This window comes from Gadus macrocephalus, chromosome 11 (assembly GCF_031168955.1).
Source record: "Gadus macrocephalus chromosome 11, ASM3116895v1".
Lineage (NCBI taxonomy): Eukaryota > Metazoa > Chordata > Actinopteri > Gadiformes > Gadidae > Gadus > Gadus macrocephalus.
The window spans coordinates 5,056,974-5,080,634 of NC_082392.1; the positions used below are offsets into that span (position 1 = coordinate 5,056,974).

General features: G+C 45.8%; 3 protein-coding genes across 3 annotated transcripts in view; 1 reads left to right on the plus strand and 2 right to left on the minus strand.

Annotated features, from left to right (window-relative positions):
- Positions 1–7,087, minus strand: part of LOC132468211 (lamin-A-like) — a 13,916-nt gene extending 6,829 nt beyond the window's left edge. Inside the window, 4 exon segments of the mRNA XM_060065925.1 lie at positions 25–181; positions 5,475–5,530; positions 5,532–5,877; positions 7,042–7,087. Of these exon segments, the coding sequence (XP_059921908.1) occupies positions 25–181; positions 5,475–5,530; positions 5,532–5,837 (519 nt within the window). The 5' untranslated portion in view covers positions 5,838–5,877; positions 7,042–7,087.
- Positions 7,088–9,961: 2,874 nt separating this feature from the next.
- mex3a (mex-3 RNA binding family member A) lies at positions 9,962–15,280 on the plus strand. The gene is made up of 3 exons (XM_060066139.1): positions 9,962–10,478; positions 12,101–13,782; positions 13,840–15,280. The coding sequence occupies exons 1-2, from the start codon at positions 10,064–10,066 to the stop codon at positions 13,105–13,107; spliced, it is 1,422 nt and encodes a 473-aa protein (XP_059922122.1). The 5' UTR covers positions 9,962–10,063; the 3' UTR covers positions 13,108–13,782; positions 13,840–15,280.
- A 1,472-nt stretch (positions 15,281–16,752) lies between these two features.
- On the minus strand, positions 16,753–23,556 carry rab11al (RAB11a, member RAS oncogene family, like). The gene is made up of 5 exons (XM_060066140.1): positions 23,227–23,556; positions 21,976–22,171; positions 20,812–21,005; positions 20,352–20,432; positions 16,753–19,945 (listed from the first exon to the last, which is right to left on the minus strand). The coding sequence occupies exons 1-5, from the start codon at positions 23,264–23,266 to the stop codon at positions 19,806–19,808; spliced, it is 651 nt and encodes a 216-aa protein (XP_059922123.1). The 5' UTR covers positions 23,267–23,556; the 3' UTR covers positions 16,753–19,805.
- Positions 23,557–23,661: the final 105 nt, after the last annotated feature.

A 23,661-nucleotide genomic window follows, 5' to 3' on the forward strand; every position in this document is an offset into this window, starting at 1 on the left:
GGTACCTAGGATCGTAGGTCCTACCTTGGCCAGCTGGGCACTGAGGTCCTTGACCAGGGCCTCCAGGGATCGTTTCTCGGCCAGGGCGGTGGCCAGCGAGGCTTCCTTAGAGTTGAACAGAGCCTCCAGGTCCCTGAGACGCAGCAGCGCCGCCTCCAGATCGGACTCCTTCTTACCGTTCCTGGACAGGAGACAACAACCACGCTCTTAATGTGAAGGGACTACCCTAATGGAGTGAGATAACACTGGGGACTTTTAATGTGAAGGGCATTGTGATATTTTCTAGGGGCCCCTTTCTACACAAGAACAACAAACATCTGCTACCACACACACACACACACACACACACACACACACACACACACACACACACACACACACACACACACACACACACACACACACACACACACACACACACACACACACACACACACACACACACACACACGGTTCTGTTTGAAGACAGAACACTACTATTAGACCAAACTATCAAACTATAAAACCCACTCACACATTCCTGCACACCTACAAACATTACTTAACAAAACACACCTCAAAACATTCCCTGAGTGTTTGGGCAACTAGCAGGCTGCTAGCCTCAGCCCGGGCTACAGAACAGTTTAGCGCTTAGGACAGGAGCCCGCTGGCACATAGACTGACAGATCCTTGGCCTTTATCTTACTATTATAAAGACACCAGACTGTTAGCAACCCTGCTAGACTTCAGACTTTCTAGCCCCATTTCTGCTGGCATTTATATATAAATAAATCAGACTGCTGCTATCATATTGATCCAATAATCTTCACCCCTAACCTTATAGCATAAAGACACCAGTCTACTATCCTTGACCCTGCTAGTATATTGACATCAGGCTGGTCATTAGCCTTTAGCCTGCTGGCATATAGACACCAGACTGCTAGCCTATAGCCTAGCATACTAGGTTAACCATTGAGGCATGAGAAGCTGCTAAGAGAAACAACGTAGGATGTCCAATGTTCTGAGTTCAGAACGCTTGCGGCTGTCACATGTTCGTTTGTCATCTCCTGTCCTGAGGGAACAGAAGCTGCTGTGAATGTGTAGCCTGCTTTGTCTCGTAGGGATGAGTCACTGGTTAAACATCTAGCTAAGGAAGGGGAATTCTGCTCCCTTTAAGAGCGGGAATAACATCGGTCGTAACATCTATAACATTGTCTTTATACTTTTGCCTCACAACATTACACTACAATAGAATATACTGAGACCTTATCACTGGATTTGTAGAAAGTAAGACATTATCAATGGGTGTGCATCAAGACATAATGAGGGCTGAAACTAAGACATTATGGGGGTTAACACCAAGACATTATGCGGTTGGCACCAAGACATTATGGCCGTTGATGGATACTAGAGTTAATACGCCCCATCCATAATCTGCACAGGAAAGCAAACAGAGCCGTAACTGAATGTAAAATAGATTATAGAAATAATGAAATCACTTCTGCCAGGATTTATACTGTGAGGGTCTAGCACTGAATGGTGAACCTTTATTGGTAAAAGACCATTTCAATCTGAACCAGCTGTGGACATGCTTTCCCCGCACACAGAAGAGCTAAAACCAGAAAGTGCCGACCCAATACTCTAGTGTGGACGTGTGAAGCCAAGCCAAGATAATCTGTAGTATAGAAGGTATATGGATAATATCTCATGTATTCGAAGTATTAGCAACAGGTTTAATGCATACTGCAGGCATTGTCAACAGAGAGGTTGGAGATTTGGAATGGGGTAGCTGAGGCTTGGAGTAGCTAGTATTGAAGTGGACGACAGAAACATTCCTCTGTTTATTACTCAGGGTATGCTGCAGGACGGAGGTTGTTAAACGTAAAGTGTAGGAATATTTTCCAGTGACTCTTTGCAAAGCTTTCCTCTCATTGTCTAATGAAACTGGAGCCACACAGAGTTCCCAGTGTTCTGGTTAACTCTCTACTCTCCGACTCGAGGCACTTCCACATTCCGGCTGTTCCAAACAGCAGCCTGTTTCAATCATAAAGTTTGGGAGAAGACGGAATCAAACAGAACTTACATAACCCACCGCATGGTCATGCTTTGGGCACACCCATGTTAGCAAGAGACCTTGAATTATCTATCCCCTCCCCATTCCCCACTTTCCCTGTCTCTCTCCCGACTTGCCCTCTCCCCATTTTCTTTCTTTCCATTGTTCTCTCTCTGTGTGTGTGTGTGTGTGTGTGTGTGTGTGTGTGTGTGTGTGTGTGTGTGTGTGTGTGTGTGTGTGTGTGTGTGTGATTGAAATTCTAGACCCGCTGCCTACTAGCAGTTGTCTGGATCCAAAGGACTGTTGATAGTGCCTTTCAATATCAACAGCCATGGAAACAACAGCCATGGAAACATTAAGCCCCTCCCACTGCCACACCTGTAGCCCCTCCCACTGCCACACCTGTTGCCCCTCCCACTGCCACACCTGTTGCTCCTCCCACAGCCACCCCTATAGCCCCTCCCACAGCCACACCTGTTGCCCCTCCCACAGCAACACCTGTTGCTCCTCCCACAGCCACACTTCTAGCCCCTCCCACAGCCACACTTCTAGCCCCTCCCACAGCCACACCTGTTGCCCCTCCCACAGCCACAACTGTTGCTCCTCCCACAGCCGCACTTCTAGCCCCTCCCACAGCCACACCTATAGCCCCTCCCACACCCACACTTCTAGCCCCTCCCACAGCCACACCTGAGCGCCAAAGGGAGAGCCGGTTTATGCTTTCCTATTCAAACCATGAATTCACAAAAGCATGTTGAACCACCTTTCAGAGAAAAGAGCATTGCAGGATCCCATTCAAATTAGATACGTAAAAAAGTGATGGATTATTAAAAAACTAAATAAATAAATGCATAGTTAAATATAAATTATAAATAAGTAGCTGGATTAATAAAATCCTGTAGAGAGAGTGGCTGAACGTTATTCACAAGTGTGGATCAGTTAGAAGACGTGTAGCAGCTTGAGACTGCTTGGAGCTTGACTGGGCAACAGACTACTGTCCAAAGACCACCCACCAAGCCCCCCCCCCCCCCCCCCCCCCACCAACTGACACAGGCACTCCGGGCTCAACAGTTGTGTGCAAACGGTACTGCATGCATACAGCTGTTGTAACAGCCCCCTTAAACACCCCGGGCAGTTGAACTGAAAGTGTACAAAGTGTACCAGTATTAAGGTACGCGTGCTATTGTGAGTTGGTCAACTAGTTTGGTGTGTTTTGCTAACTGCTAACCATGAACCTTGATATGGATCCATTTCCTGTCTCTGGAGATAAGCAAGGACCAGCCAAGATTCCTGAGCTCCATGGCAACCAAACATGGAGCGTCGACAAACCAGATTTAGCCAGCCTCCACCCAGAAGTCCTTCCTCTAAACACCAACTAGATTGAACCAGCCTCCACCCAGAAGTCCTTCCTCTAAACACCAACCAGATTTAACCAGCCTCCACCCAAAGGTCCTTCCTCTCAACCCCAACCAGATTTAACCAGCCTCCACCCAGAAGTCCCTCCTCTCAGCACCTGCTAGCTACACCTTGCTTTGTTTGCATGTCAAATAGAAGATGGAAATGTTCACCTTCACAGCTGGCCTGAAAACACAAAAGCTCTGCCACAAAAAAATCGTCGACCACACCCTGACCTGTCGTTCAGTGTTAAACCAACATACATCACACTATTTCACACCAACATACCTCACCACTGACACAATACACACCTAATACCTGCTATTCGAGCTTTGTAGGTGTGATCGTAAGTAACTATATAACCCTTAATCTTAATCTTAATTACATCATTTTATCTAAAAATCCATAATCTTATCTAAATTATACCTCGTCGATCTAAATTCCAAGATACCACTTATCGTCTTCCCATTAGGACATTCTTTAGATAGGCTGCGCCGTTTCAACACCACAAATATGCTGCCGTGCAAGTGTGTCGGTACTGTCAACAGTTGTGGACTAGGCGGATACAAGTCTGTCTCTGCCAGGTGCTGTACTGCAGCTAGCATTACATCCTCATACCGCACGGCCACCGGTGGATGCTAGCCCAGCTACTGCTAGAGTCAGCCCATCAGCTAGCATGATAACTTCTAGCCATTAGCATCACCACTAAGCTCCCAATGACACTTCCTAGCTGTTAGCATCATGACTAACTAACCGTGGCAACAACTAGCTCCCGGGGCGAAATAGTTGAAGATGCCCTTGTCAAGCAGCCAGGCGATGCTAAATGGCTACGTCCTTTCGTTAGACAGGATACCGCATGCCTGGGACAGACGTAGCAGTTGAGGAAAGGCGGAGTGTGTTTGGTCTATGAGTCACCGCCCAACAGCGGCAGGAGGTGTGATACTAGCACTCTGCCCAGTACCAAGCGCTCCTAATCTACCCATTCCTAATGCTCTACCGCAGCCCTCCTGTCCTACCCCACCCCTCCAGTTTTACCTCAGCTCTAGTGTTTTACTCCACCCCTCCTGTTCTCCCTCGCAGGAATGTGACACCTCTACTCCATTAGCCCTGTTGGTACAGACTAAAGGGCTGATTACGGTTCCACGTCGACGCAACGCAATGAACACGCAGACGCTTTCGACGCAGTCGTGACCCTGTTCTGTTTCTGCGTCCGGTTGTTAGTGAGCCGACCAATCACAGCCCTTGCTGCAACTTCGCCTCGACGCAAGGTGACACATTTTGGGAGGCGCACGTCAGGCCCTTGCGGTGGACGCAACCGAGGAGGGTCCGCAACGACGTAAGGGGTCCGTAAACCCCCTTGAGTTGTGTCGACGTGGAAGCATAACTATGCCTTCAGTCCTTCTCTGCACTTTCTCTAGAGCTAAACCCACTGAGCTCCATCCAGCTCCATCATATAACCATCTGATCCACCTTGTATATACACACCTAACCAGCAACATGCCACTGCATAATCAACCAAAAATGTTGAATCTGGTTTTTCTTATGCTGTGTGCCAGCTTCCTCTTTATCTGATCTACAGGTGTGGAACTAATTGATGCTCACCTGGGCGATAGTGTGATCCACTTCCTGTTCACCTGGGGTCCAGGTTAACCTGGATGACAGGTTTGCCCCTAGTTCCTTTTTTCTACCTGGGACAAAGTAGTGTGGGCTACAGGTGCGTCGCTAGTCCCTGATGGGATAGTCTGTTCTTAGTGCCTGAGTTGCTGGACTACAGGTGCGTCGCTAGTCCCTGATGGGATAGTCTGTTCTTAGTGCCTGAGTTGCTGGACTACAGGTGCGTTGCTAGTCCCTGAGGTGATAGTCTGTTCTTAGTGCCTGAGTTGCTGGACTACAGGTGTGTTGCTAGTCCCTGATGGGATAGTCTGTTCTTAGTGCCTGAGTTGCTGAACTACAGGTGTGTTGCTAGTCCCTGATGGGATAGTCTGTTCTTAGTGCCTGAGTTGCTGGACTACAGGTGCGTTGCTAGTCCCTGAGGTGCTGCTCCTACCTGGCTTTGAGCTCCGTGTGCTCCTCCCTGATCTTGCCCAGCTCCAGCTCGATGCGGGGCGCGCTCCCGGGCCACCTGGTCCAGGGTCTTGCGAGCGTCCGCCAGCTCCGTCTCATAGGCGACCTTCACCCCGGACAGCTGGTGGGTCACCTCCATGTCCGACTCCATGACGCGCATCCGCAGCCCGGCGTTCTCAGACTCCAGCGAGCGCACCTTGTCGATGTAGACCGCCAGCCGGTCGTTGAGGTTGCAGAGGTCCTCCTTCTCCTGCAGCCGTGTGATGCGCGCCGGCGACCGCATGCGCCCGCCGGACTCGCGCCCGCTGGACTCGCGCCCGCTTCGCTTCTGGATCGGGGTTTCCATGGTAACGGGACAGCGGCTCGACGAGATGGGACGGGGAAGACTGGCGGGAAATGAGAAATCACGTGAATATAATATATATGTGTACACTATCAGGTAGCTAACCCAGAGACATGCTAGACGTTCAGCCCAAGTGCATGATGGTTAATCCTGCTGGTACTTCAAAGACCCTTACATTCCTCCTATCTATTAGAAGTGCATGTGAGACTTTGCACACCAACTTAGGGTCAACATTTGACCTCCATAAGACATTACAAACCAGATACCAAAAACCATTACACTATATTCTAAGAAGTATATGACAGAAGCACACAGTAGACAATTGCACTATAGGACTATAGTAGAGGATAAATATGAGAAAGAAGCACACATAAGACCATTAGTATGTACCAGGTACTAGACAGAACCATACATTAGACCCTCACGCTATAGTAACAAACTATAAACCAGATATTAGACAGAAACAAACAGTGGACAAGAACACTATAGTATGCACCATGTACTAGAAAGAACCATACATTAGACTACAGGTATAGAACTACACTATAAACCATGTATTTGGAGGAAGTACACAGTACATCATTACACTATAGAACTATAGTATACATAAGGTATTAGACAGTAGACAGTAGAATTTGTTTACAACCAACTTGTAAGGTGCAAACCACATAAAACTAGAATACCCATTCCAATGGAAATATTTTAAACTACAAAACAATATCTAAAATTAGACCGACGTCATTCCGAACCATGTAACCCTAACCAGACAGAGAGAGAGAGAGAGAGAGAGAGAGAGAGAGAGAGAGAGAGAGAGAGAGAGAGAGAGAGAGAGAGAGAGAGAGAGAGAGAGAGAGAGAGAGAGAGAGAGAGAGAGAGAGAGAGAGACACAGAGTGACACTGAGAGAAAGAGAAAGAGAAAGACAGAGACTGAGACAGAGAGAGAACTAGAAAGAGAAAGAGAAATTGGAAGAGAAAAAGGGAGAGAACTTGAAGAACTAGAAAGGGATGCTAGATAGAGAGAGAACTAGAAAGGGAAAGAGAAAGAACTAGAAAGAACTAGAAAGAGAGAGAGAACTAAGAGAGAAAGAGAGCGAGAACTAGAATGTTAAAGAAAGAGAGAGAGAAAAGAAAGATAAAAAGACAAACACACACACACACACACACAAACACACCCACATATACGCATTCCATACACAGACAAACGTACCTTGTGTCAGCAGAGCTATCCTCGACTGGTGGAGGAGTCAGTCCGGCTGAAGAGAGAGGGAGTGAGAGAGGTGACAGCGAAAAAGGGGGAGGAGGATTGACAGCGAGAGCGGGAGGGGAAAAAGGGAAAAAATACACAGGAGGAGGAGTCAGGGTCACACACACACACACACACACACACACACACACACACACACACACACACACACACACACACACGTCAATGTAGTAGGCTACTACATAAATCACACAGTATTAAAACTAGTATTACTACAGACAAACAAGAGTGTTACGTATTCTTGTCATGATGCCATTCCCTTCATTGCTTTTAAATGGTATACAGAGTTCTTGTTATACATATATGGTAGATATAATCCTTGTTATAAATATGGCATATATGTAATTCGTGTTATACATCTATGGTATATAGTGTGTTATATATATATATATATATATATATATAGATACATATATAAAATATATATATATATATATATATATATATATATATATATATATTAGCCTATGGAGATAAAAATCTGAGAAATATTAACAGAGCAACCGCGCCCCCTGTCGGCCAGAGAAGGAAACACGCACACTCCCAAACAAACAAACACAATCCAGCACATCAACGCCGCTGAATTTGTAGTCCTACATCACCTGAAAATACTTCAATACCGTGGAACCTGTACACCTACATCAATGAACACCTGAACACACATCAATATACAGCCTGACCTGTCAGCACATTCCTTGGCATGCCACAGAATACTCAAATTCGCCGTCTGTAAATGACATTCATTTTAGGTTACTACAACAGCAACCTCACAGCCATATACTATATTCCCTCTGCATTATTAAGATTAATACTAACTTATTGAATCTTATCTTAACCAGACAAAATCTCGGCCTTGTCTCCGCTAAATAGGCCTACATTTGAGCCAACATCCAGAAACTCACCTAAGACCCGTATCTTTAGGTTTATAGGGAGTTCACGTCTAGTCCATGGAGTCTGTGAGTATTAGCAGACCTTTTCTTCATATTAGGTCAACAGAAGTAACCTGGCAGTGTTATAAGGCTTTTAATTATGAATTATTTCAGACCGCCGTCACCTGGACTAAACAACAGCCCCCTAGCGTCCGCTGAGGTATTTATTTATCGGCCTAAATTAAACGTCGTATTTTGAATACATTTCAAAAAACATTTATATAAGTATATATTGGTGACTTATATTGAGTGAGTAAACTTAACCAGTTCAACCCAAATCAATTAAGGTATTTACAATAGACAGAGCCGGGGCTAAGGCTAGCCTACCGTGTCCAAGTGTTATTCTCTACAACAGCGCTTTTATTGTTTTATTAGCCTAATGTCTATACGTCGTAGTTATATATTAATATATATAATGGTTGATGGAAACATAAATATTTCATTTTAATCTTAGAGTGAGGTCACCCTCACCACTCAGCACTAGAGAGAGAGAGAGAGAGAGAGAGAGAGAGAGAGAGAGAGAGAGAGAGAGAGAGAGAGAGAGAGAGAGAGAGAGAGAGAGAGAGAGAGAGAGAGAGAGAGAGAGAGGGAGAGGGAGAGGGAGAGGGAGAGAGAGAGAGAGAGAGAGAGAGAACAAGTAACGTGAGAACAAGAGATGACCTAATAGCTGGGAAAAAATATGAAGTCACCTGTTTCTTACTGTCTACCTGCCTTTCTGTCTCCCTGCCTGCCTGTCTGTCATACTGTCAGTAGAATCATCGAGTGAGCCCTGTCTTTTCTACGAAATCACGACTGGTTCCCTATGACATAATCATGTGACGTCATCATGCACATGACATCATCGCTACATGTGTCATCGCTGCATGTGGAATTATCATATTATCACAATTTGTAATATTATTCATTATGATTTTATCAAGGGATGTTGAGTTGTGTTTTGATCTTAATTGTGGAAAAAAATATAGATAACTTTTACCCAAAGGGACTGCACTGAATTCACAAGGATCTTATTATTGATTAGTTGTCAATATGTGATTATAGTTGTTAATTAGCATAATATATTAGTAATCGTTAGGCTATGTATCGTTATAAACTAGTTATTATCATGTAAGATCATTATTATTTATTGTTTATCATAATTGTCTTTGTGTAAGTGATGATTGATATTATAGTTGTTGTTTCGTTTATCATTATTATGATTGTCTTTATGTTATTTATGTTTAATATGATTGTCTTTGTGTTATTGTGGCGCCATCAGGCGTGGCTTGTGTCGAGGACATCTCGGGGAGGCTGTTGAGCACCAGACGAGCCGCGCGCTCCTTTGTTCACATGGTGAATGTACGAGCATCGTTGACGGGAAGCTAAGCTAATGGCTGCTAACCAGCCCCAGACCTCTCCACGCCGACGTTGCATGCTAAGCTAACTCCAACGCAAAATCTCTGCACTGATCCCGCGCCACCATGCGCAGCGTCGCCGCGGCAACAACGCGATACTGCGCCGCGTGGACGCGCAGCAGGCGGACAGTTTTCTGCTCAAAAGTTGCTCCATTTTCTAAAGTTGGTAGGGCAATCAATTGAGTCAGATAACATCATTTAAATATTAAGATGAACAACCTTTAGCTACAGCCAACAAGTTATATAATAGTCTCCTTGCACAAGAATGCCCATATAATGTAATCATTAAAGATGTCGCCACTGTGTCCTCCGGCTGACTGAGAGATGCTACAGACGGTAGACCTACAGGAGAAGAGAAGGAGACCAGGGTAGGCATAACGGGGGTGAGGAGGAGGCCCAGCTAGCAAGAAGAGACCCAGGTAGGACCGAGAAGCCCCGCCGAGACCAGCCCCGAGCAGACGGCCCCTTGTCCCGCCTGGTCTAGGGAGCCCGGGAGAGGAGGGGGTGGTGGGAGAGTAGGAGAGGAGGGGAGGGCGGTGGGAGGGACTAGCGCAGAGGGGGAGTTGGTTGGGAGGAGGAGGAGGCGGCACGGCGCTCTTTCTCCGCTCTGCTCCTCGTCTTTGTCTCAGTCTTTGTTCAGCCATGCCGAGCCTGCTGGTGCTAGCGGGGATCATGGAGAAAAGCGGCGGCGGCTACGGCGCGGATCTGGCCGCCGGTTACGGGAGCGACGCGTCGGCTCTGCTGGTTCCGCCCGACGAAGAGGAGGAGGAGGACGAATCGCGGCGGGCGCTGCGGGTCGCGCTGGGCCAGCTGTCCCTGCTGGGTCTCGGGGAGGGCGAGGGGGACGGAGGAGCCCCCAACCCCGGGCTCCAGGACCGGAGCAACAACAACAATAACCTGGCGGGTCTGCTGCTGCCCGGGAAGGGGAAGCTAAGCGCCCTGTACGACAGCCCGCCCTCCCCCGTCGGGGACAGCAACAAGGGACGGGGCTGCAACATCACGGAATGCGTGCCGGTGCCCAGCTCTGAACATGTGGCCGAGATAGTGGGGCGGCAAGGTAAGGTCTCCCCGGTCCCCCGGAGCTCCAGTCTGCTAAAGTTACTGCACAGATAGGATGATGTGTGGTGGTGTTTAAGTGGTTGAGGGCTGTGTGTGTGTTATATGGCTAAGGTGTGTGTTAGTGGTGGTGTTATTGTGTGTGAGAGTCTGGTGTTATTGACAAAGAAAAGGGAGTGGTGGTCCCCCCCCCCCCCCCCCCAACACACACACACACACACACACACACACACACACCCTCTGCTACACTATTCCAGCTTCATGTGCGTCCCTAACATAGGAATAGATGGTTATTTACTGATCGACTCCGATTTGATTAATACATTTAAATTTTAGAGAACCCCCCTCATTATCCCACATCCACGCCATCAATGTCAGCTCCCAGACGCACGCGACCACTGCTTCCTTTGTCGTCTGAAACGCGCGAGACAGAAACACAACGTGCTGCTGAGACGGATTCGTCTCGTATTCCTTCTGTTCTATTTTTATTGGTTTCATCATATTTCTATGGTGCTTCTATTGTTTTCCATCATATTTATCTAAGGATATCATATTTATTTGTTTTTTATCATATTTCTATTGGATTTTATAAAAAAATTATTGGTTGTTGTCCTATGTCTCTTGTTTTAATCACATCACATAGATAGATGTGTTTTATATAAAAAATATTAAAATCTATTGTTTGTGAATGAGCTAAAGGGGCTCTCGTTTATAAAACCTGAACTTTTAAAAAGATCTGACTCAGCTACTATAAACTTTCTTTATTCCATCTGTTTATCCTGTATATATAGACAGTACAGTAAACAGTAAACACTATACTATATATACTATATGTTTTATATACACTGCATATATAATATAGTCAATTATATACACACTGTATATACTATAAATTAAAATGATCACGTGAACAATACAGTATATACTGTATGCACTGTATACTGTATACAGTGTAAAAATTATTCTATACACTGTGCATTCAAATTATTATGGCACATTCACTGTTGGAATTGTATTGCATACATATATAATACCGTAGATATTAGTTTCTGCTTCAGACACACATGGTAGACTTGGCCATACACACCCACACACTGTCGGTGTGTATGGCGTGTGTGTGATACGACGGTGTGGCGTGTATATGCGTGTGACGGTGTGCTGTATGTACTTAACGGTGTGTGCTGTGTGTATGTGTGCATATCAATGTAGGTGTGCATGTTTGTGGGAAAGTTTGCTAAATGGATATAAATGCGCGTGTGTGTGTGTGTGATGATGAGCTGTTTGCTAAGAAGTGCCTGTAAATGTGTTTGTGTAACGCGCGCGCTATGTGCATATTTGTATATGAATATATCAGTGTCTGGTTGCTGTGTGGGTGTGTCCGTAACGGTGTGCATGTGTGTACCTAGATCTATATGTGTGGGTGAGTGTAACGTTGTGTGTATAAAAGCGTGTTTGTGTAACGGTGTGCATGTGTGTATTTAGCTCTTTATCTGTGTGGCTGAGTGTAACAGTGTCTTTATAAATGTGGGTGAGTGTAACGTGGGTGAGTTGAACCCTGTGTATATAAACGTGTGTGTGTGTGTGTGTGTGTGTGTGTGTAACCGCGTGCCGTGTGCTCTGCAGGTTGCAAGATCAAAGCTCTGCGAGCCAAGACCAACACCTACATCAAGACGCCGGTGCGCGGCGAGGAGCCCGTGTTCCTCATCACGGGCCGCAAGGAGGACGTGGCGCTGGCCCGGCGCGAGATCATCTCGGCGGCGGAGCACTTCTCCATGCTGCGCGCCTCCCGCAACAAGCTGGGCATCTCCTTCAGCGGGTCCCCGCCGGCGCCGCTGCCGGGCCACACCACCATCCAGGTGCGGGTGCCCTACCGCGTGGTGGGCCTGGTCGTGGGGCCCAAGGGCTCCACCATCAAGCGCATCCAGCAGCAGACGTGCACCTACATCGTGACGCCGAGCCGGGACCGCGACCCCGTGTTCGAGATCACCGGCTCGCCGGGCAACGCCGAGCGCGCCCGCGAGGAGATCGAGGCCCACATCGCCTTCCGCACCGGCGGCCTGCACGACCACAACAACGAGAACGACTGTCTGGGCGGCGGGGGGGACGGGGGCGGCAGCCCCGTGCTGGAGAGCCGGCTGCAGCAGGTGTGGGGGGGGCTGGCGGCCGGGCGGAAGCCCCTCGCCAGCAGCTACCGGCAGAACTTCCCGGACGGCGTGGCGGGCGAGAAGAGCGGCTCCTTTCTCGGGGTGGACGGGGTCCAGAGCTGGGCGGAGCCCGACAAGCAGGTGGCCTTCTTCCCCCAGCAGCGCTCCAAGAGCTTCGGCGGCCTGCCCCCGCTGGCCCGGCTGTCCCCCGGCCTGGGCGCGGGCCACGCCCACGCGCGCCGGGCCCACAGCGAGCCCAACACCACCGGGGGGGGGTTCCCCGGGAGGATGGTGGCGCCGGACTCCCCGCCGGCTGGCATGCGGGACTGCATGACGTGCTTTGAGAGCAAGGTGACGGCGGCGCTGGTGCCCTGCGGCCACAACCTCTTCTGCATGGAGTGCGCCGTGCGCATCTGTGAGCGCAGCCAGCCCGAGTGCCCGGTGTGCCACAGCCTGGTGACGCAAGCCATCCGCATCTTCTCTTAAAGACACTCACTTCCTGTTTCCTGTTCCGCTCCTCTTCTTCTTCTTCTTCTTCTTCTGGTGCATCGCCTGCTCATCCTTCTTTACGTTCTTTTCAAAACTTTTCTTTTCGTTGTTTTTCACTAAATCTCCAAACGACCAAGCAGATATTTTAGAACTGCTTGATTTACTAAAAACATATAAGAAATATTTTTTAGTTTTTCTTTTATATATATAAATATGCATATATATTTTATAAAGGTTTTGTTTATACAAGAAGTATAGTACCTTGCTTTTTCTGTTTTTTATAACTACTGCTGTTTTCATTCAGGAAAGTACAGTAGTGTAATTTTATTCTTGAAATATTTTATCTTATCATCAAGTGGTTTTATACGAGAGGCAATGTGTTATTAGAACCAATTTAAAAATAAGATTTATGGCACCTTAGAATCATCTCCATCTAAATAGGATTTTCAATCATATGTTTAAACTTACGATGGTCAACGTAAGACATTTATCGAAAGTTTTCTTTGAATTATTTCCAAATGTACGTTTATTATTAGTTTCAAAGTCTGAAGGATGGTTCGGCCGTAGGACTGTCCTGGCGATATTTATGGTAGGAAACAAGATATTTAGGTACTGTTTGACAAAGTGACGTGTGAAGGTTTCACTTTCTTTAGGCAGGAATTTGTCAAGTCAGTCAAATGTCCATGGAGGCCAGCCGAGGTGTGTGGCGAGCTGGTGAGCCAGCTCCAGCTCTAGGAATCAAACACTTATCTTGAGTCCTCGTTGGTTCTGAGAGTCTGTCGGACCGAACGCATAGACGGCGTGGAGCAGGTGTTCTAACTCTACCCCCCCGCCCCCCTGTCCCTCTTCATAGCGACCCACAATGCACTGCGTCTGCGCTTGGGGTGTATTGTTGCAGTGTATTGTTGGGGGCCAGCCGTGGCGTGGGGCCCAGTAGGGGCCTGCGGGGGCCCGACACGGTCGTCATGACGATTAGGGAAATGGCCCCCGCCAGGTGGGGCCCGTCCCTTGCCCCCTTTTCTCTCGGAACACTCAGCAGACGCCAGACTCATTCAGTAACGCCACTTTTATCTTTCAACATTAAAGAGTCACAGCGTCGGATCAAACAGAAACAGTTCACGAACCAAACGTAACACCTGTACGTACACACACACACACACACACACACACACACACACACACACACACACACACACACACACACACACACACCTACACACACCTACACACACACACACACACACACACACACACACACACACAAACTGTGTGGCACTAGTGTCCCTAAGAAAATCAGGGGCCAGCCTTGGGATTCCTCAAAGAGCTCAGAAAATTGTAATTGAAAGGAAAGCATAGGATTCCCATCAAGGCTGAAAGACCTTTCCCAGTCATACACACAACACAGATACACACATACGACAACACACTCTCTGAAAGACATTTCACAGTCCTACACCCAACACAGATACGCACATACTAAAACACACACACTCACGTAAACATACAGACACGCTTACACAAATACATGTCTTAGGTTGTTCTTATTTTATGAATAATTTTTATATAAACAGATCCATTTCAAAACTGAGACCTGCACATGCAAACATCATCGTTACCTATCCGATATAAATAAACTACATATACAATTGAACAAACAATACATATAAATTACACAACGACACATTGCCACGGTAGCTGAACTGTTTCTGCCTTAATTCTTAGTTTCTCCAAAAAAAAATATGAATATTATTAAAGAAAGGGTAGCTTCCTACAGCCTTGTGAGTAAAAGAATGTGAACAAAATTAAACACTTTACGTGACATGTAAAGGAAAGCACCTTATTGAAAGAATATAGATTTCCATGAAACCAAACTGACCATCGATGGTGAATATTTTAGCTCCCCTTCCTCTTGTGTTACAATTGTTGTTCCCCGGTGTAGGGCTAGAGGGCGCTGTCTTTGATCTGACATCCTAGTGTTTTCCTAAGGCGAGATAGGTTCCTTATTGTAAGCAACCGCAATGGCCACGGGAGGCCCACGATAGGCAGACTCATTGTTTCCATTTATATTTTGCAATGCATTTCATAAACACATCCCCTGAGACACTTGATAGCAAAAAAATATGCGAACATAGTACTATGTAAATGGTTAATCTTACTCAAAATATTTAAATAAGAAACATATTAAAATAGTCTATGAAAAGCAAAGAACCCAGTATAAAGATACATGTTGTATTCCATTGAACAGCCTGATGCTCACTACTGACCTCGCGGCCCGTAGCCCAGTGGTAGACTCCTGTGGAGGGTGAAACAGCAATAATATGGTCAGACTCTGCAAAAGAGTACAATTTGGTCTTACTTTGAAACTAAAAACGACGACATTGACTGTATCTTGTTCTCCAGCCTCACAGGGGGGACACACACTTTTGAGTTTTATACTTTTTGAGGCTGCATGTCAATGGAATATCGCTCGTTGTGTCCTGAACATGGGAACCAACCCACTGTCTTCGCGAGTTCCTCCCGCACTGGGGTTCTCTGTGTGATCCCAGGCGTCGACGTTCAATTGCAGGGGTTATGTTGCCAGGGCTCAAAACAAAGATTGGACAAATATAAAACTTGTTAAAGGCACCCAGTGCAACTTTATGTAAACATTCAATGAAAAATAAACATTCAATTTCTAGTCTTTTTTACACGTAGTAAGTTTCAATAACTCCATACCATTACATATCGACATTCAAGGAGCAAAGATGAGACGTCGTTGTGTGGTGAGAACTGATAGAAAATCGTAAACAACAACAATCGCCGGTGGGGAGAAGCAATTTTTCCATTGACTGGAAGCCTGCTTTATTTATTGTAGGTTACAAAAAATAAAGAAAATGGCGGCATTGTTGTTGTTATCGATTTTGTATCAGTTCTCACCACACAACGACGTCTCATCTTTGCTGCTTAAATGTCGGTATGTAATGGTATGGAGTTATTGAAACTTACTACGTGTAAAAAAGACTAGAAATTGAATGTTTATTTTTAAGCCTCGAAAGTTGCACTGGGTGCCTTTAATAGAGGAACCTTAGTGAAGATATAACTCTAATCCGGATGCAGAGGGATCTAGCCAATAAGCAACGCGTTCTAGCCCGCCAAGTGGTTTGTTTGACTACCGAAAAATACAGAATAGAAATGAATCTCAGACACAGCCAACTGTTACCCTTTTAGATGATTCCCTCCTTGTTAAATGAGCAAATTAGAGGAAGCCTTATTGCATTACGAATCACATACTTGTGTGTACAAAACTTCTATTTGCGGTCACAACATAGGCTGTGAAGGCCCCCGTGGCTGGTGGTTAAGTGGATCAGCAGCCACAGTCGTTTCCTGGTGGTTGATAGATCGACAGCAACCGTACCGTTTTCTGGTTGTTGATGATCTGAGTTTTGGAGTTTGCTCTCCCATCGGAGAGGCTTCACCTTCTGTTCGGTTCCCCTTTCATTACTTTGTATTTACTTCAGTAGAAATAGAAATGTACGCTCGAGAAAACATATCAACTTCTTTCTTTCCTCTTTCTTTTTCTAAATATTGACAATGTTGAGTTTTTTGGGATTTGATGGAACTAGACTTCATGCGATCATTTGTTGTTGTTTTTTTTAAAAAGAAAAGGTGGAATGTAACCAAAGAACAAGAAAAACACCTTTCTGAACAGAGGACATGTGTTTATTTATAGTTAGACAATGCTATGGCAACCATGATTTACTGTATCGGGATGTTTGAAATAATACTAATTTAGCACTTATAAAGACGACAACTTGCTGCCCTGTGAAAGACAAAATGTAATGACTTCATACCAGAACACTCGCTGAGATGTCTGAGACGCATCTGATCCAGGGGTGTCCTCTTTAACGCCAGTGTTTGCAGGGGCCTCGTGTTTTCAGGGGTCCCCAAGCCTCCGTGGTTAATGAGTATGACTTTGTTTGGGAGACACAACTGCTATGTTTAAGGCCATCTCCGGAGGCACTACCGCTATTCTTAAGTTAAAAATGCATGATAGTAAAACATAGAAATGTCAGTTTTAATACAAATAATACCTGTTAGGAATACAACAACCTGATCCGTGTGTATAAAAGCTTTAAGTCCTGAAACTGGATGAAGGTTGAAATCTACATATTTACCTTGTAGTTTGACTGACTGATATTCAAAAGTGAAATTATGATTCTTATAAACCATTAAAGTATAAGGTTCATTTATTCAACTCCCCTAGTATAAGACCCACTTCCATATAGAGACCTTGGGAGAGCACAGTATGGTTCATTCATTTCATCTTAGTGTTATTTACAACGTTGTATTAAGATTACATGAATAGTAATGATAGAAACTGTTGGTGTTTTTCTTCTCTTTATAGAAAAAGCTCGTTATGCATTTATGTAAAATCCCTTCGTAAGCAGTGATAGGAATCCCTAATTCAATCAATGCACTTAAGCAATTTGACCGAGCGTCGAAATCCTTGCATTTGAATGTAAAGAGATCTCTGCTTCACGCACTTCTTCTGCTTTTTGTTACATTATCAGTGAGCTTTAACGTGATTGTTTTGTTTATTTAATTATTTTTTTATTGTTGATGAATTGAAGTTGAAGAATTTTGAGGTTTTAGCATATATTTCAGTTCTTCCACGTACATTTATAGATAACTGAAACTAATAAAAAAAAAAGAACATATTACAGTTTTTTCAAATCTATTTTGCTAACATGGGTTATGGTTTCATAGAAAGCAGAGGAAAAGTCAGTATCTGGATGTTATTTATGAAAACAAAACATATTTATGAGTAATCTTGAGACATTTGTTTTTTAATTAAAAGTACAAGAAGTTAATATATTTCTAAACACAGGAAGGCCAGTTTCTACTTATAAATATGAAAAGTTTAGAAGTTTTTTATTTATGAAAGTTTCCCATCTACATGAGATAAATAAAGTTAAGTGATGTGGCGTCTCCACAACTTCATACAAGCATTCTGTCGAATACCGGCGCACTTGAAATGGTGTTAAGGACAGAAAATCAGGATGGTTTTTAGGATTGGATTTATTTTGTACCTGGATATGCATTTTTCCTGCTTCAGTAGATCGGATTTGCTGTTGCCCCCCCATGTTACCAACCCTTTGCTCTTAATCTGAACTGACTTCGACTTTTCTTTTAGAACAACATGTTCACATGTGGAGAGATCTCACTCAGTCTTAGAATAGCAACAAGAGTGAAACAAGCTTCAAGAGGAGGATCCAAGCCTTAATAAGAAAGCTTCCCGCTCCGGTGATAACATACACGATGGCCGACACACCGCACTGTTTAGTTAGTCTACAACTACACTCAGATACACCTCTTCAGTCATAGCCGTACTAGTTTGCATGCATGTTGTCTGGTCATGTAGAAAGGGGCGACTAGTCTTGGTGTTGCGGGTTTGACAACGCCGGGTCTTTTTGACCTCTGTAGGTTTCCGTAGTTTAATCCTCTTTGGACCCCAAGTGGGAGCCCCCCCCCCCCCCCACCCGCGACAGCCTCTTGGCCTGGTTATACCTGCAGGCCCTGGTGTAGTTCCACCTCCAGATCCTGGTTTGGTCTACCAGCACTGAGGGTGGGTTTGCACTACCAGTATCCCCCCAACGGACACGAGTGGCGATAATAAAAGGGTGATGTGAGTCGGAGGCTCCCGTCTTGCCAAGAGGCCAACCCAGTAGGACTTCATATTCTCTGATAGTGGTCTGGTAGTGGTCTGGTAGTGTTGTTAGTGTGATAGTTTCTGCTCTGTGGTTACGGTTAGGATGGAAACATGTTCCCAGTCCCTCCAGGGCAGCTACTCATAGCACATGGTTTCTGTGAATTACATTTTTCTGGAACATTTTTATTATTAATGATTATTATTGTAACTGCGCCATATTAGTTTGTTTTATTTGTTATTTTTCGAAGATTCAAGATGTATTGTAAATGTTTCTAATAAAACTACATTCGAATAATCCAATGTATTTTTTTTTTGTCCTGCAAAAATTTGCGATAATATTATAATTAATCTCACACACATTCCTTAGTATCAAATATACAATAAAAAATCATCACCCCACAATTCACTTTTCTTATTTCAGATGAAGTAAAATAGAACAAATATATATGCGTAGATCTATCAACAAATACTGTTTATTTATACACATGCAGTCCAAATATACAGAAATAAGAATAAAAAGAGACGTCTGCCTTCCTGTAGACAAAAAGATGGACAGACCTCCTCTGACGTCACCTCCTTCATCTCCCCAAACACCCCCTTCCTCTCCTCTTCCCTCCCCTCCTTCATCTCCTCCTCCCTCACCTCCTTCACCTTCCCAGACACCTTCATCCCCTCCTTCATCTCATCCTTCATCTCCTTAAGCAAACTTGTAGTCTTTCTTACCTTCATCCATGCAACATGACACGGCCCTCTGCCATTTCCCATTCATAACTTAACCAGCTTAATAACCATATTACTAACCAGCAGACCCAGCCATACTAACCTGCATAACCAGCCTTACTAACCAATAGAATCAGTGGAACCAGCTACACTGACCGGCAGAACCATCCTACCAACCAGTAAAACCAGCTATACTAATCAGTAGAACTGACCAACCATGATGTAATGGTACGTCTGTCTTCCCAGCCGTCTGTCTGTCTGTCTGAGGGGCGGGGCCGGGGGAGTGTCAGTTGTTTTGGCAGCAGGGGTTCTGTCTGGGGGGGTTCTGTGTGGGCTGGACGGTGATGGGAACCACGTTGGACCCGGGAGAGAAGTCCGAGTCTGGGCGTCCAGTGATCTGTCTCTGGGACATCATGTTGTAGATGGCTGGGGGAAGACGGGTGACTGGATGACTACTCAAATAAATGCTGCTCGTTGGATAAAAGTCACACAAAGCAACAGGAACAAGCTCCATGAAGTGTGTGTTGTAGTGTGTGTTTCTGCTCCATACTCTCAGTGTGGAGTTGACCTAAAAGGAAATCTAAATAACCACATGACATACCGTTGTATCTTGCTTTTCCCTGTATTCTGCTGTACTGTACTGTACTTGCAAACTGTATACCGGTCATTTGACTGTCCTGCTACTTAAACTCAGCTATGTTCATTGAAGGACTGCTGCTGCCACCTAGTGGTGATAACGGGGGTAAACATCAACTCTTCTAATCATTTTACAATGAAGACTAGATTAACGATTAAAGTGTAGGGCGGGGGAGGGGGGGGTGGGGGTACTGACCTGTGAGAATAGTCTGGAATGCCAGTTCCACATTGGAGGAGTCCAACGCTGAAGTTTCCAGGAAAGACAGGCCATGCTTCTCTGGAGAACCGCACAAGAACACGGTCAATACCGTTGCTATGGTTATTAACTTTAAAGGTCCCATCTTTCACCACCAGGCGCGAGTGTTAGCCGCTACAAGACGTTTTGAAAATCGGCCTCTTCCGACATCAAAAGTGGGCGTGTCCTCCTAGATGTGTGACGGATAGACGAGCAACGTTTGCTACGGTCCAATGGGTTGGCTGGCAGACTGATCCATCCAGCACACAACTAGATGGACACGCCCACTTGTGATGTCACTAAAACACAGGAAGAGGCATTGTAAAACGGCTTGTAACGGCTAATCACTCTCACACCTGGTGGTGTCACATGGGACCGTTAAGTGACATAGTGGTGCGGTCACCTGTACAGGTGAGTTTACCTGAGAAGGCCTTGGCCTCGTCGGTAGGCACCGCCCGCAGGTGGCGCAGGTCGCTCTTGTTGCCCACCAGCATGATGACGATGTTGTTGTCGGCGTGGTCCCGCAGCTCCTTCAGCCAGCGCTCGGTGTTCTCGTACGTCAGGTGCTTGGCGATGTCGTAGACCAGGAGGGCGCCGACCGCCCCGCGGTAATACCTGTCCAACGCCACAGGGGGGTGCTTAAAGGCGACACATTACACATCGAGTGTGATTAGCCGTTACAAGCCCAGATGTGTCCTGGATGGATCAGTCTACCAGCCTACCCAGTGGACCGTAGCAAACGTTGCTCATCGATCCGTCACACATCTAGGTGGACACGCCCACTTGTGATGTCATATGGGGCAGATGTTCAAAAACGGCTTGTAACGGCTAATCACACTCCCACCTGGCGGTGTAATATGTCCCCGTTACCGAGCAGCCCAGGGCTCCATTCTCAAGGCATGTTACATCAGGGTCTCAGAGTGAAGGTCTGGCCCTTTCACAGATTTAGACCGATTCGCGGACCGATTCTGCCCTACACTGACCTACATTTACCGACATCGGCCCACACTGACCCAAGGATGTTCTTAAGGCTTAGTTATGGTTGGACGTCGACGCAACGCAAGGGGGTTCACGGACCCATTACGTCCTCGCGGACCCTCCTCGCCTCCACTGCGAGGGCTTGACCTGCGCCTCCGAAGATTTTTAACCCCGAGTCGATGTGGCGCAGCAACAAGGGCTGTGATTGGTCCACTCACGCAAACCCGAAGCAAACCCAACACAGAACCATAACAGGTTCATGACTACGTGGAAGCGACTGCGTGCGTGGTCGTTGCGGTGAGTCAATGTGGAACCATAACTAAGCCTTAGTTACTTAGTGTGTCATGGGTTGGGTGGTGAAAGGTTAGGATTAGGTTACAGCTGGGGTTTGGTAAAGTCAGGGTTCGGTGGGGTAAGGATACAATTTGGGTTTTGATAAGTTAGGCTACTGGTTCCTATTCTCAGGGCTAGGGTCAGGGGTCGGGGTGATGGTCAGGGCTCAGGGTCCGGGAGGGGGGTTCTTATACTCAGGTGATGGGGTCAGGGTCCGGGAGGGGGGTTCTTATACTCAGGTGATGGGGTCAGGGTCCGGGAGGGGGGTTCTTACGCCGAGGTGATGGCCCGGTACCGCTCCTGGCCGGCCGTGTCCCAGATCTGAGCCTTCACGGTCTTGCCCTCCACCTGCAGGCTGCGCGTGGCGAACTCCACCCCGATGGTGCTCTTGCTCTCCAGGTTGAACTCGTTCCGGGTGAAACGAGACAACAGGTTACTCTTCCCTACGCCAGAGTCTCCGATGAGCACCACTAGAGAAAGAAAGAAGAGAGAGATGCATATAACGAGTGTATTCATTTTTATTGTATATTTTGGATTAATTGGGTTTTATCTTCCATCTTGTATCACATCGACTATGCTCATGTTATGTCTATATTTTTATGTAAAGCACTCTGTGCATGTCATGTCTGTATTGTAAAGAAACTTTGAGATGGATTCCTTTGAATGAGAGGTGCTCTACAATGTATATGATTGTAACTACACTAAGAACTAATGTAAGCAGCCAATTCCTTCTTTCTACCTGGAACCAAATCTACCCTCGGGTACAAATAAAGTTACCTTAACTATATAGACTATGACGAGATAGGTAGATAGTTATATTGACACTAATATAAAGTTTGAACAAAAGCCACAGTGCTGTTTACAATAATGAGCACATGATCAGTGATCAATGAGTAGCATGATAAAAACGGAATCTGGACGATATGATGATAGGAAGAGGATGACGTCATCTGATCTTGTCGGCTCGATGGGTGCGCACGCACACTCGGCAGGTATTTCCAGTCTGACGGCACCGGCTTGTTTAGGTTTCAACTGCTGATTCATGTCGCTTTGTCGATACATTAGAAACATAGCCTATAGCCTTAATGACAAAATAACTCGTATAACTTACTCATTGAAAGGGATATATGACAGTAATATGGGCATAACTTTATGAATTAAATATAGATACGACCTCAGAGTCATAAACTATTCACGGCTCTATGGTTTAACAGATATTGAAAAGTACAGAAAGTACGAGCTCAGTACGCTGTTATGTAAAACGGTGGTCGATGTAACTCGGGTGAATAATGGTCATTTACACAACGGGATGAGGGTTTTGACAGTTTGATTGCGACCGTGGCGTGGATTGATCAATACTCTCTTTCATTAACTTTGCGACACTTGTCGTTGAAATGTCAAAACCTCTCCAGCAGATTCTTGTTGCTTCAATTGTAAATGCGACGATTGAAGCTGACCAAAGGCCGATAAATGCTCCAATAAACTACGAGCAAATCGAAAAGAGAAAACACAAACAACCGCTCACCTTTAAACAGATAGTCATATTCGTCTTCCTTGGCTGACATCGTTCCTCCGCTGGTTCTGAATAGCTGTCTGTGGGACAGAAGTTCAACACGATCCAACGTCTGCTATCGGGCTGAGGTTGTTACTCTACAGGTCGTTGAAACTTCACACGTTGTTACGTTACTTTTTGCCCCGCGGTCTGGCATTAACTCTTCAATTGAATAAACCTCTTCCAGGTCCTCAATTTACTTCAGTTTCAACCTAACAACACTACCAACTAATTACTATCATCCAAGTTTTCTCTTCCTCGCTCTGCGGGATCCCAGAGGTGAATGGCTTGGTCCCGCCTCTTGCTCGTTCTCTTTGGTACATAAACCAGCGACACCTGGCCGCATGTGATCATATGATTGGTCCACTTTGCTGTCGACTTTGATTGGTTAGTCGTCGCTGCTTATGG